A 13,128-nucleotide genomic window follows, 5' to 3' on the forward strand; every position below is an offset into this window, starting at 1 on the left:
GGCATCAAGCCGATGAATTCAATTTTGACATAACATTTTATCTTATGGGCTGCTGGTTATATACCTCAAATTAAAACTTCTGATTTGCATCTAGGTTGGGTTTTATGTGCCAGCTTGTAGTGATAAATACGACTGGCCGTGTACATCTTATTCTCCAAATTTTTGTACAATCTCCAGAAACCAAAACTGTATCAGGACAGTGATGATTGCTTGGAAACTAATAAATCTCTGTAAAGTGATTTAACTTCACAGTTTACCTCGACAACTTTTTACAGCTAGGTTAATGATAAATAGGCTTATTTTACCTATTCTGATGTCAAGTTGAGGGGCTGCCACACAAAATTATGCTAATCTTATGTATGGAATACCTGTGTCACCATCATCATCCCTCCTGGCCATCTTCCTCTTCCTGCCCCGGCGACCTTTTTTGGGTGTGGGAGTTCCATTTTCTTCAACAACTTCACCCATGCAGTTTTCAGTGTGGCGTAGCATGGTGTTCTGTGGAGCACACGCAACCATTACAACTCAGCGACATACAGTAAATACAACTGGTGCATGTGTGTGCTAAACCTCAGAGCTCAGTCTTACCCTGCGTGTGAATGTCTTGTTGCACTTGCTGCAGACGAAGGCAGTGGGGATGAAGTTGGGATCGTGGTAGCGCTTGAAGTGCATGTCCAGAAGCTGCTTCTGCCGGAATGTTTTCTCACACTGGCTGCAGGCAAACGGCTTCTCCCCTGTGTGCGTACGCTTGTGCATTACCATGTGGCGTTCCTAGGAGGCAATAGGTCAGAGAAAAATAGTAATTTAGCATGAAAATAAATGAACACAGTGCTTGATATTCCACTTGACACACACACACACACACACACACCTGTCTGCAGCAGTAGTCGCACTGTGTCACACTTGAAACGCTTCTCATTCTTGTGAGTCTTCTGGTGTTGGATGAGAGCGTATCGCTCATGAAACACAGCATCACAGTAACGGCATTTCTTTCCCGTCTCAATAAATGAGTGCTGCTTTCGCAAGTGAACACCTGCAAAAGACATAAAAATCGGTTTGGCAAACGTTATTCTGGCCTCTTCTGTGGATAAATACATTCTTCCAATTCCCCTCTGTACAACGACTATATTTCAATAGGATACACCAATACTCCACCCGGGACTAGCAAGTTTATAAAGTTTAAGTAACATGAAGTAACATGATTTCTCTTGACATGTCATCGTTTCCAGGCTTGAAGAAAAAAGTAAAATGGAAACACATAACTAACCAGGTCACTCTTGCGTGCGATGACAGTATCACAGTGTGGGCAGTGGAACTTGGCCACGTTCTCCGTGTGTTTCTGCAGAATATGCATCTTCATGGTGCCGCTCTGTGTGAAACGGGCATGGCAGATGTAGCACTCGTATGGCTTCTCCCCTGCAACAAAGAGGAGGGAATTTAGTAAGCGAGGTCCTCTTCTCAAACAGAGGGTAAACCATCTTTGGGCCAGTGGACTGTGCGAGTATGTTACCTGAATGTGTCCTCATGTGTCTCTTCAGCTTGTAAGTGTCTCTGCTGGCATAGCTGCACAGACTGCACTGGAAGGGTCGCTCCCCTGTGTGAGAGCGGATGTGCCTTTTCAACTTACTCACCTGAAAAATAGAGAAACAAATATATTAAAATAAGCACTTATCCCTAATCATCTTAGGGAGGAGAATTACACATTTGGTAAGTAATCAACACAGATCAACATGCAATTACTTGCCTCCACGCTGCAATAGTCGCACATGGAGCACTTGAAGGGCTTCTCGTGTGTGTGTTTGTAACGACGATGACGCACCAGCTCACCGCTGGTCACAAATGCCATGTCACAATCTGTGCACTTATGTGGCCGAGTGCCTAAAGAAATGGAAGGAAGTGAGAATGTAGATTTAACCATAGTAATGTTGTGTTTTTAGTTATCAAAATTAAATATTGGCTTTTGCATTACCTGTGTGTGTATTGAGGTGGTTTCTCAGCAGTGTGACTGTACGAAAGGCTCGTCCACACAAGTGACATTTATGTGGCCTCTCGTCTGTGTGGCTCTTCATGTGTCGGTCCAGGTTGGAGCGCCTTGGACAGGTGTAGCTACACAGCTCACACTGGAAAGTCTTCTTTACACCTGGACACAAAAGGGAGAAAATCAGTTCATTTAAAGCAATGCAGATCTACACCAGATTGTAAGGAGGAACGTCACACCACCAAACCACAATCTGGAATCTGTCTTTTTCACCAATATGTTCAGATACTTAGAAGTCTGAAAAATGGTGTTCAAGTCTAACCTTTTTTCTTGATCTTTGTGGGCTTTGGTGGCTTCATGTTGCCCACAACCTTCTCAGCATTCACCTCTGACAGCAGCCCCTCCTGCTGCTCTTCTTCAAAGTCGTACACAGAAACGTCCATGTCGCGATCGCCCTCCCCGTATCGCAGGCGGCTCTTCTTTCCCTTCTTTCCTTTACGGACAGTGGTGATGGGCTGGTAGTCTGGGTCTTTGGTCCATTCTGGGTCTTCTTGCTGAGGCACAGTGGTTTCTACTTCTGCTGCCTCCGCTTCCTCCTCCTCCTCCTCCTCCTCTCCCCTCGTCCCTTGAAGCTCCTCGTGGGCTGCCTGGAGCTCCTCCTGCTCTACAGTCTCTACTTCACCATTGGCACCCACTTTTACCACCTAAGAAAGAACACATTACAAATTCATCTAATTGTGACCAGATAACGACAGAGGAGAGTATGCCAAGTTGAAGACATTAAAGCAGTCCAGTGTTTCCCCTAGCAGCGGAAGTGAAGCAGATTTTTCGTCTGAATATAAAAACCCAACACGTGTCTCAGCAACATTGCTCTGGTGCCCATGAGCATGCGATGCACCCTAGAATAACTAAAAATGTCAGTGTTTTCCCAGTTTAACATGAGGTTTAGATTAATGTTTTGGTGTTGGTCGAGGTCAAGGGGGTTTGGGAGTCCTCCCCGAAGAAAATTTTACATTTTCCGATGAAAAATATGTAATTTCACATCATATTGGGACATTATTTTCACCATATCTCTGAACAAAGAGTTGGAAAAGCTAGAGCAGATAATAATAAAGATCAGTCTACTGGGGAGGAACTACAACCATTAAATTTGGGGAAAGTAATTTGGTTGGTTATGATGCTCTCCACACTGATTTAACATTTATGGCACAGCATGTTTCGGGAATCACCCCCTAAGCCTTAATGGCAGGAAAACCCTGTTAATATGACCTCATAATCATTATAGGTAGGATTGTTCATGTTTGTCTTTTGTGTCTTCATTTTACAGCTTTTGACATAATATAAAAAGACAACATGAGAAACCTCCTCCCTTCTGAGATGCATTTTATTTGCACATTAAAATCCAAAAAGAAATGTCTCCTCATTAGCTAAAAAGGACTAGTTTGCATCACTAATTAGCTTTACCGACGTCAGCTCCTCCAATCACCACTGTCCTTTCTTTTGCTAACAACCCCTTTTTCAGACTCATCTGAAAAATAGTCATATCAGTCTGTACAGGACAGAGATGAAGGTTACGCCAGTTTACTCTCAGTTTGTACCTGATGTTCTCAACATTGGACAAGTAGGCAGTAATAAAATACAGAGACCAGTTACTTTCCATAAATTGAGCTAATGTTGAGTTACATAGCAGCCAAAAGACGCAGCCTACTGTAGAAGCTTTCCTACTCAGCTGTGCAGTCTGAAGGGGAAGGGAAGGGAAGGGGAGGGGAGAGGTGATGGGGCAATGGATAAGACACATGCCTTTGGTGTGAGAGACCTGGGTTCAATCCCCCACTGTGACCCATCTACCAAATGTGTCCCTGAGCAAGACACTTAACCCCTAGTTGCTCCAGAGGTATGCAACCTCTGACATGTATAGGCCAGAATATTTTCTGCCGCTCGGATAAACAAACACTCGCTACGCACCTCCTGATTCCTTACAGGAGCTACGCTGCTGTTATAACAGCATCTGTCACATAGATGTTTTGTATAGAACGATGAGAGGAAGCTAGCCGAGCACTGAGTGTTGCTGTGCTTGCACAGTGTGCACTTGAAAACATTTGTAAGCGCATAATTTAATGATCATGGGAAATTTTAGTAGAGGCACATCACTGCTCCTGAATCATATAGGGGAAACACTGCAGTCCAGTGTCATTTCTCACCTGGAAGCCCTCGGGCAAGGGAAGAGTGTGACAGATAACCGGCTCGGCGTCCTTGTTGGCTCCTGATGCATCAACAAAGGTGGCCTGGAGCCCCTCAACGGTTGCTGTTGTGACAGGTACCTGCACCAGCTGAAGTTGCCCAAGACCTAACGCAGCTCCTGTCTGCTCCTCCATATTCACCACCTACACAGAAGAAAGAACCATTTCAACTTCAAGTGACAAAAACACTTCACGTCTAGGCATGAGACTGATAATCCAACATTAACTCATTAGACTGTGATAAGAGGCAAACCTGCAGCGTGATTATCTGACCCTCATCTCCACCAGTAACAGTCACTGTGCCACCGCCCTCCAGCACCTCCGTCTTCATTTGCAGAAGGGTTGGATCGAGAGCGTCCATCACCATCATCTCCATGTTACCAGTCACACCCCCCTGTGCAGCTATGGCTGCCCCTTGTATCAAGGCGTCTCCACCCTCCTGCAGGACCTTTCCATCAGCAGCCAGGGCAGCAGTCTGAGCGGTCTCGATGGAAACAACTTCGCCCTCCATGGCGCAAACCAACTGACACCCTTAATAGAGAAGACATTAAAAAAGTGGGACATATTTAGTTTACTTCACATTAGGGCTGCTCGACTGTGGCAGAAATCACAATCAACAATTATTTTGGTCAATGTTGAGATCACGATTATTTAACACAATTTCTCATTGACTTGGGAAACATCATGCATTTATTTTTTATTTTTAAATTGTTATTATTTTACATGCATTACCCCAATATCCAAAATAGTCCATGAAATAATAAATAGTAATCCAACATTGTTAACTTTAAACAGCATCTTAAAGAGCAAGAGGAGGACAGCAATGCAGTGTTTGGTTGACCGCTTTGGGGGGGGCGGATGGGCCACCAGGGGCCTCTCTGTGTGTGTGTGTGTGTGGGCTTAGCAGTCGGTGAATTTTTCATAACGCTACATAGCGCACGGTCCATGATGCAGTGACTTAAACCAACAGGGAGTAAGAAAAGTATATCATATATAAAGGCCAAGATTCAAATGTTAACGGAATAATGGCATAAACATCAACATAATGTGGGGGGGCGCTCACATCTATACACAGAGAGAGTGGACAGGGTCGAAAAGCTCAATTTAACAGTTTTCATGGAAAGACAACAATTGTGACAACTGTGAGTGGAGTTTGCAGACAACAAGAGTCTTTCAAATACTGTGAGCTCTACAAATGAAACCGCATTTCATTTCACCTCTACTGGGGTGGTTATTTTGATGACTTGACCTTTTGAAAGATCATTAAAAGGGAGGGGGCACTGATTAGTTTAGCATTTATTGAGTTAATAAACTAATACATTGCTCGTGCCTGACTTAAGACCCCAAGGTTTTGCAGTTTGGATTGTCAATACTTGATGTACCGGTTCACAAGTGCAGGAGCTTAAAAGTTCAAACAGGTGATTGCACGTTGCGTTGGCAGAATGGGGTACACTTTATATTAAATGATATTTAATGCACTGGAGCTACTATAAAGTGCCATATGGAGATCGGATCTGCCATGGCGAGCGTTGATCTACAGCACGTCCCATAATACACCACGGTGAATATAACGAAGCACAACGTGGTATACCGTGCCTTCTACACTACGTTAGTTTATCGTATATTACCCTGCTGCAGTAACAGTGAAGTAAACTTTTAAGGAAGTGTCAGTTTACGCCTTGTTGTGCTGACTAACTTAGACATTGATGAGCTGACTGTACAAATTAGTCGATCAATCAATGATTCGGTCAGTCGTCCGCTAACTTAAAAAAAGGTACTTTTGTAACATTTCGTTATCAGTTCAAAGTCTTAACATGATACCTTGTTAAAACGATACAAACTACTTATCGTAAAACGTCAACTCGTGTGAGTTGGTTGTTAACTCGAGAGGCGCGTCTGAAAACAGGAAACAAAGGGCACGATAAGATGGACGTCAGGCCTGAACAAAGTTTAAACAGAAATGCTCATAAATACAACCATCCCTGTGCAAATACCCCAAAATATCACCCGAAAAGCACCAAGGCGCTCAACTGAGACGTGGAGTTACAGTTTATAGACGGATTTACTGCATTTTGGATAACGATAGAGGGAGACAAACACCCCCCGCCAGCCGCCTGGCCGGTAAGCCCTACCGTGACACCTAGAGGCCGGCGACGGCTCCTACAAAAACGTTTCCGTGTTCGGAGGCAAAGTAACGGCTTCACTTACTCCCGGCTGCTTCTTTTCCCCGTTTTATTCTCTTGGATACACGGCGTCTGTGGCTGCTCCCTTCAGTCCCGCGGTGACCGTCCGTACGTGCCGAGCGCCGGACTAATAATTTTCTCCCGCTTTAGAAGAGTGGGCCTAACACAAAATGGCGGCCAATAAGCGCTAACGCGGCTGCGCAAACACAGCACCCGAGGGAGTAAAGGGGAGTGGCCGAGCTGTGGCAGTGATAATGGGCGCCAGATTTGAATCCTGGCGTGGGCGTGGCGTCCGCAAACACGACGGTGAGGATCGATAGAGTTGAGAGATTATTTATTAGTTTTCTGACCAGAAGGGCAGACTTCTAGTCCTCAAACACCTGCTGCTAGTCTCTGTTAATTCGGGCCTACGAGTAGTTTTGTGAGTAAAGCAAATTCCTAAGATCAGCCACAAGAGGGCAGTATGGATGTCGTAGGTTTAGGGCGGGCCTCACAACCAAAGCTCACAGCACAGAAAGTCGTGATTATACATTATGCTAAAGGATTTTGATATATAATTGTGTCAGAGTGTAGCTCGATGATTGTATTTTTACATCCAGATAATCACCTGTTAGTCATATTGGATTGCCAACCCGCATTTTATAAAATAAAACTGATAGGCCTACTGAACAAAATCCTGATATTACCATGGACAGATTAAACTGCTGGGAGGAAGAAAAGAGCTGCTGGGCCCCTGTTACCCCAGTCCTTGCAGATTGTCTGTCATGGCCCCAGATGGCGGTTTTGGAGTTTAATGGCACTGACCATCAATCACAACATCCCTGGTTCAAGTCTGGCAGGGCGCTTTTGTTGCTGTCTGGAGGTCTAGAAGTATGTTTCTTCAGTGAAACTGATCATGAGCTTGACTTTTTTCAAGCATAGTCAATATCTAATTAACATGAAGACACATCAAAAACTAACTAAAAATTACATCTGCACCTTCACGCTAAAATAGCTGATGTCATATTGCTGCACATGGAAGACCTGACATGGGTTCCTGAGTGGAAAACATGTTATTTCTGGGTGGTTCTGTTGGGTTGAGCATTAACTGCTCAGAAAGACAACATATATATGTAATGTAATATGTAAATACATTCAGAAAGATGGAGAAAACAAAGGTGCATAGGTTTGGCCAATTATCTAAAATACACAATAATATCACAATAATAAATCGATATGTGAATGATATAAAGCATGTTCTAATCAATAAAGGCAGAGTAAATTATACATTTACAAATATCAAAGTGTTTCACACCAGAAAGTGAGTTGCCTGGTTTGAATATTAAATAACCTATTAGTCAACACAATTCCCATGAAACTCATGCCCTCAGGGGGTGCCTGTGTGTTATTTTATGGTTTCTGATCAAGTGTCACAGCTCATTATCAAGGTCATCTCTGGACTATTTAGGATGTCTAGTATTGGTAATACATCTCGCTTTGACAGTCTCTGTTTTTGTACACTTTTTTCAGTGATAAAAGGATCTCTCAGGTTGGTCTGTCACGTACAGCATTTCAGAGCATCTTTCCGCAAATGAAATAAATTATTAATTTGTTACATAACCAGAACATTTTGTTCATTTCAGCTATATTTTCCAATGCAGTTTATATTCATGTATATGAACGTGTCACAGGCTAGGGTGCATGGATGAAACAAATGTGAGTGTGGTCACAATATTCCTCTCTCTCTCTCTCTCTGCCTCTTCTTATTTTATCTCCATCTTTTTGTCATGGTTTTCCTCTCTGAGGGGAGGGGGCAGAGAAAGGCGAGGCTCTGTTGTCAAATCTGTCAGTCTAGCTAGCCTGGCCCCTCCCACCTTGGTGGACGCATTACATACTGCTGGTGCTCCTGCTCTTAGCAACCGTGCCTCAGCAACAGCGTGCCGTGTCTCCCCAATGGAGCTGCCGTTGGGCGGACCAGCGCTCAGGCACTACACCCAGAGCAGACCGAGACCTCACCGACAAAAACTGAACTATCGTCCCAGCAGACCGCAGGTATTGTGAAGGAGGATCAGAGGGGTTTTGTAAAAATGGAGTGTGAGGGAAAGGTGTTGTGTGTGTGAGGAGAGAAAATGGATGGGAGGAAGAGAGGAGAGATGCAATAGGGTACAGAGGGGAGAGGCAGGGGGAAGGGAAGGACAGAGGGGAGTGCTGTGAAAGATGCCTGAACCCTGCTTGAATAAGGCAGTCCCATTGTACCGGTCACCGGCTGTTTGAAGAACCCACACTTGGTATTTGTCTGAATGTCTTCCTGTGCTCTCACCGGAAAAAGCAAGTGGCTTTTATTTTTGTCATAGGATTTTATCAAAATGTAGAGAGTGTGTGTGTGTGATCATCTCCATTTTCCACTGAGCTGATCATGTTGTCACAGAGCCGTTGGGCTGTAGACATACAGTCACTCCCTTGGAGCCAATGGCCCAGGGAGACAAAATTCAAGCAATTCCCCCGACAGGATATCATGTAACGGTGACTTCTGCAAAATTTGTGTCCTGCAGTCAACCTCCTGGCTGCTTCTTGTGGACACAGATGTTAATATAATCAGGATGATGAAACACTGTATAGCTGCGATTTAAATATCCCATTACCTACACTGGCAAAATGAGTTATCCTGCTTTCATTCCGCATGTAAAATCCAGCGACGCCCCCCCATTGCATGTTACTGAGCAACTGACTCCCAGGAGGCTGGTTTGTAGCATAACTGGATGAGAGATTCAAACCAAAATACACCTAAAGAAACACTAGTGCCAGAGTGTGTGGGTTTTTCCTGAGGTGAGGGTTACGTAATGTAAAGTTATGTTACTCCGCAACATCACTTTGTTTGATCTTTTGGTGTGAAATGTGTTTTCTGTGCATGTGTGTGGTAATTAGGAGACCATAATTGAGAGTGACAATGAAGTCCTTGAGCTCATGGGGAGGGTGGATGAAGGAGTTGAAGAGTTCTTTACTAAGAGAGTACTTCCTACAGATGCACTGTGAGTATCACCGGCTGCCACACTAGCCTGTTAATAGTTCCTTGATATTTAGCTAATGTAGATACTAACAATACTGCGATACTTTAGAACCGAATCCGCACAGTAGTGATTTGATATACAGTATATGATCCTTCATATAGAAAAAAGCAAGATGAGGAATCTATCACGGTTCACGAAGTGGCTCCTGCGAGCTCTGTCCCTTGTCCACCCCCGACGAAAACACTCAGGAGGAAGCTTGGCGATTTCTTTACACTCAAAAAGAGGCGAGGTCTGAAATCAGAAACAAGCCACGAGGGGCGTCCCAAAAAGGCTTCCATCGCTGATCTCATCCGCCCGCTCAGGGAGGTCGCCAGAGCCGAGAAAGAAAAAGATAAGGACAGAGTGAAGGAACACGACAAGGAAAATGAAAAGGAGAAAGGGAAAGAGCATCCCAACGCTGCTGGAGAGTCAGCTGTTCAGGAGACACCTGTTTCTGGTGCTCCGCCGCTGAGGGCTGAAGGGGTGCCTCCCCGCCGAGCTCTCAGAGAGGGGAAGTCCCAGTCTCTCATTTTGCTCTCTGGATCAGCAGCAGCGGGGACCACTAATGCCAGAAACACTACAAAGGTGAGTAGAGTTTAAGTCATATTTAGGTCAGAAGATAAGTTTTGAGAAGCATTCATTACTCTGCTGTTCATGATTTCAGAAACAATTCGAAGGCCAACATAGCTTTGAACAGAAACTCCATCTCATGCTTCAACGTATTGGAGTTTCCAAAGCCCAACCAGGAGAGACACAGGTGTGTGAGTGTGTATGCCTGAATTTAGATATGTATACTGTAGGAGTCTGTGTTTAAAATACCTCTTTTAATCTTGTAGAATCAGGAGGGAGAGATGAAAAAAGCAGAATCTGAAGGTATGTTCCTTTATCTGTTTGATGTTTAATATGATTAAAACCTTCTCTGCTCCAGCTCAGTGTTAATGAAGCAAAATTAATCTTTGAAGGTGAGAGATTTGTATCAAAAGGAGAGACTTTCTGACATGGATCAGTTCTCCATTAAAAAATATTTAATATCTCTTTAGGCTCTTCATTATTCTTTATTATAGGGACATAATAGTGAATTAACTCCTGTGGTAAAATAAGATGTAAATTATCTTTGTACCTCAGGAACAATCATTGACAGTAAACCTGAGCCACCACCTACTTTCACAAAACCTCGAACAATGTCGGCGTCGTCAGGTAAAACACCAACACAAACACTGATTCACTCTCTCACATGTGTACGATAAATAATTTGCACATACATTTTTTCCCTTTAGATACAAGGCATCAGATTCGCCCAAGTGTGTCAGCACATGAGTCAGCTGGGAAACCTGCTCTGCTTCCAAAGCCAGTTATCAAGCCGGTTCCAACATCCGGCCGCAACACTCCTGAGAACGAGCTAGCTCAAATACAGGAAGGGGAGACAAACACGCCCACTAAACTGAGTCCAACTGCAGCTCCGTCTACCCCTGCTGCTCCTGCCCTCACTGCTACCACCACTCCTACTGTACTGACAATCTCAAACTCAGTCCCTGACTCAACCAATTTTACAATTTCCCCTTCAAGTACTGTACCGTCCTCTGACACCGATATATGCACTGACTCTGTTAACCCTACTGCAGCAGCTACAACACCCACAAATGTTACAGAGCCCGACAACAAACCCTCCATCCCTGAAGCCACTACCACTGAACTACCCACCGCCACATTTCTGACAACCCATACAAGCTCCACTACACCCACAGAGCCCCCCGCCACTGTCTCAGTTACTTCCACTTCCTCTGAGTCCATTACTCCAAGCCTCTCTGTCACTTCCAACTCAGCAACAATAACTGCGCCTTCCATTACCACCTCGGAAACTGTTTCTGCTCCTAGCAACAAAAGCCCAGTTTCCACAGCATCAACACATCTGTCAACTGAATCGGCTTTCCCAGAGCCAGATGGTATTCTCTCATTTGCTGCTGCTGCTCCTGATGCAGCTATTTCTGTCATCACTACATCTTCTTCTTCTTCTTCTTCACCCTCCACCAGCACATCAGATATGCCATCCGGCTTGTCTACTACCACCAAGTCAGTTCCTGAAGCTGGTGATGAGTCTACTTCAGTCACCTCCGCTTGCTCTGTAACTTTAGTTCCATCAGTCACTAAAACAACATCCCCACCTCTGAACTCAAGTGATACCATTACAACTCCAGTTACGCCTGACGGACCCATTATCACTTCATCCTCCTCTGCCCTTCCTCCCACCAGCTCCATCTCTTCCACCACCACCACCACTACAAGCCCAACATCCACCGACTGCATGAACTCTGTGACTCCTTCCACCATTACTCACCCAGGCACTTCTAGCCCCGCAGATAACTCTGCTCCCTCCACTTCTTCCAGTGAAACAAACCCTACAGACACCACCACCACCACTACCAGTTTAAACCGTGCAGACACCACGTCCACCACCAGTTCAACAGCCGCAACTGCAATTAGCTCCCCACTCCCGACTGACTCAGACCCACCTTACACTAATGTCAGTACTGCCCTCACACCGACTATCTCTGACATCCCCACTACTGATAACTCAAGTGCTACATGTCACCATTCGACCAGTTCAGCCCCCTCTAATGATAGTCCAGGCCAAGATAACGATTTACAGACATCTCCTGAAGAAAGATCCAGTGTAGAACCTACAGAGAAGAGCACAGGTAGGTTTTAAGTTCTATATGTAAGTATATAAATATTATATATGTATATATTTGTTGATGTATGTTGAATGGTGTGTGATTTTTGTCTCTAAACAGCAGATGGGGAGCTTGAGATGGTTAAAAAGAGCAACCAAACTGAGATGGATGAGAGCCAGAAAGTCATGGACGGTGGGAAGGAGAGCGAGAGCAAAAATGAGAAACCGGCTCCGGTCAACAGCGATGTGATAAAGGAACAAGCGCAGGAACAAAGTATGAAACCTGAAGAAGACACAGTGAAAACAGAAGTGGGAATGGCTGAACCTACATCAGGGAAAGATGGTGCGCTGCATAGCGAGGGCGATGAGGAGGTGGTAGGAGATCAAAAACAAGACGAAACCAAGTCAGTGAGTGAGAAGTAAATCAGAAATAAAGAAATTGCTAAATATGGGACCAACTACTGTGACAGGGGCAGGAGAGACCACAGTAAAGGGTAAGGGTGGGGGGGAAGGGTGGGGGGGGTATGTTCCATGGCACTTCCTACAGGGACCACCACATTACAGCAGCACACCACAAAGGGTGGGCCACTGGACCAAAGAACTGAGATCCCCTTGGTGTGATGTAATCAACAAATCCAGCAGTGTCTTTGTCCTTTTTTAACTTATGTTTGAATTTTTGCATTGCACGTATGATTATGTACCATAAGACAACTACTGTGGTAAAATACACCATGTTTACAATAGATGGATAAGAGACATAGTTATGAATATTAAATGGAATATTGAATTGACTGAGTAATTCCCTTTGCGTTTTTTTAGGTGTTAATACATTATTTCTAACAAAGTAACTCAAGGTACACTTGCTAACTTTTTCTGGAGCCCATGTCCTCCCTAAGTTGCCTTGGAGATAGCTCAGTTGTTATGACAGGTGGTGCTATATTTGTTGTTGTCTCTGTTCAACAATGGTCTTTGGTGGTCGAATAGCCTGAGCAAAGTCCAAAGAAGATTGTGAAAGTAGTAAAAGCTCCAA

The 13,128-nt window shown here is 44.4% G+C and overlaps 2 protein-coding genes across 2 annotated transcripts; one reads left to right on the plus strand and one right to left on the minus strand.

Annotated features, from left to right (window-relative positions):
* Positions 1-368: 368 nt before the first annotated feature.
* Positions 369-6,583, minus strand: LOC119896785 (transcriptional repressor CTCF-like; the record flags this gene model as incomplete). The annotated part of the gene is given in 12 exon segments (XM_038710206.1): positions 369-498; positions 589-771; positions 872-895; positions 897-1,033; positions 1,264-1,416; positions 1,511-1,631; positions 1,745-1,878; positions 1,970-2,140; positions 2,301-2,682; positions 4,180-4,362; positions 4,472-4,749; positions 6,427-6,583. Coding segments are annotated over 11 exon segments (1,876 nt in total), but the record flags the coding sequence as incomplete, so codon positions are not given.
* Positions 6,584-8,228: 1,645 nt separating this feature from the next.
* Positions 8,229-12,586, plus strand: LOC119896786 (flocculation protein FLO11-like). Its single transcript, XM_038710207.1, has 8 exons — positions 8,229-8,432; positions 9,306-9,409; positions 9,550-10,012; positions 10,092-10,184; positions 10,264-10,300; positions 10,553-10,624; positions 10,705-12,123; positions 12,220-12,586. Exons 1-8 carry the CDS (start codon positions 8,334-8,336, stop codon positions 12,519-12,521), a joined length of 2,589 nt encoding a protein of 862 aa, XP_038566135.1. The 5' UTR covers positions 8,229-8,333; the 3' UTR covers positions 12,522-12,586.
* The last annotated feature ends 542 nt before the right edge of the window (positions 12,587-13,128 follow it).

Source organism: Micropterus salmoides, unplaced genomic scaffold (assembly GCF_014851395.1).
Source record: "Micropterus salmoides isolate LMB-PRFRI ecotype aquatic unplaced genomic scaffold, ASM1485139v1 Ms_hic_scaffold_1064, whole genome shotgun sequence".
NCBI classification, from domain to species: domain Eukaryota; kingdom Metazoa; phylum Chordata; class Actinopteri; order Centrarchiformes; family Centrarchidae; genus Micropterus; species Micropterus salmoides.

Coding starts and splice junctions, on each gene's coding strand:
- LOC119896786 (XM_038710207.1), top strand. CDS start 8,334: ATGGAGCTGCCGTTGGGCGGACCAGCGCTCAGGCACTACACCCAGAGC. Junction 10,625..10,704: donor AACAATGTCGGCGTCGTCAG/GTAAAACACCAA, acceptor TTTTCCCTTTAG/ATACAAGGCATCAGATTCGC. Junction 12,124..12,219: donor ACCTACAGAGAAGAGCACAG/GTAGGTTTTAAG, acceptor GTCTCTAAACAG/CAGATGGGGAGCTTGAGATG.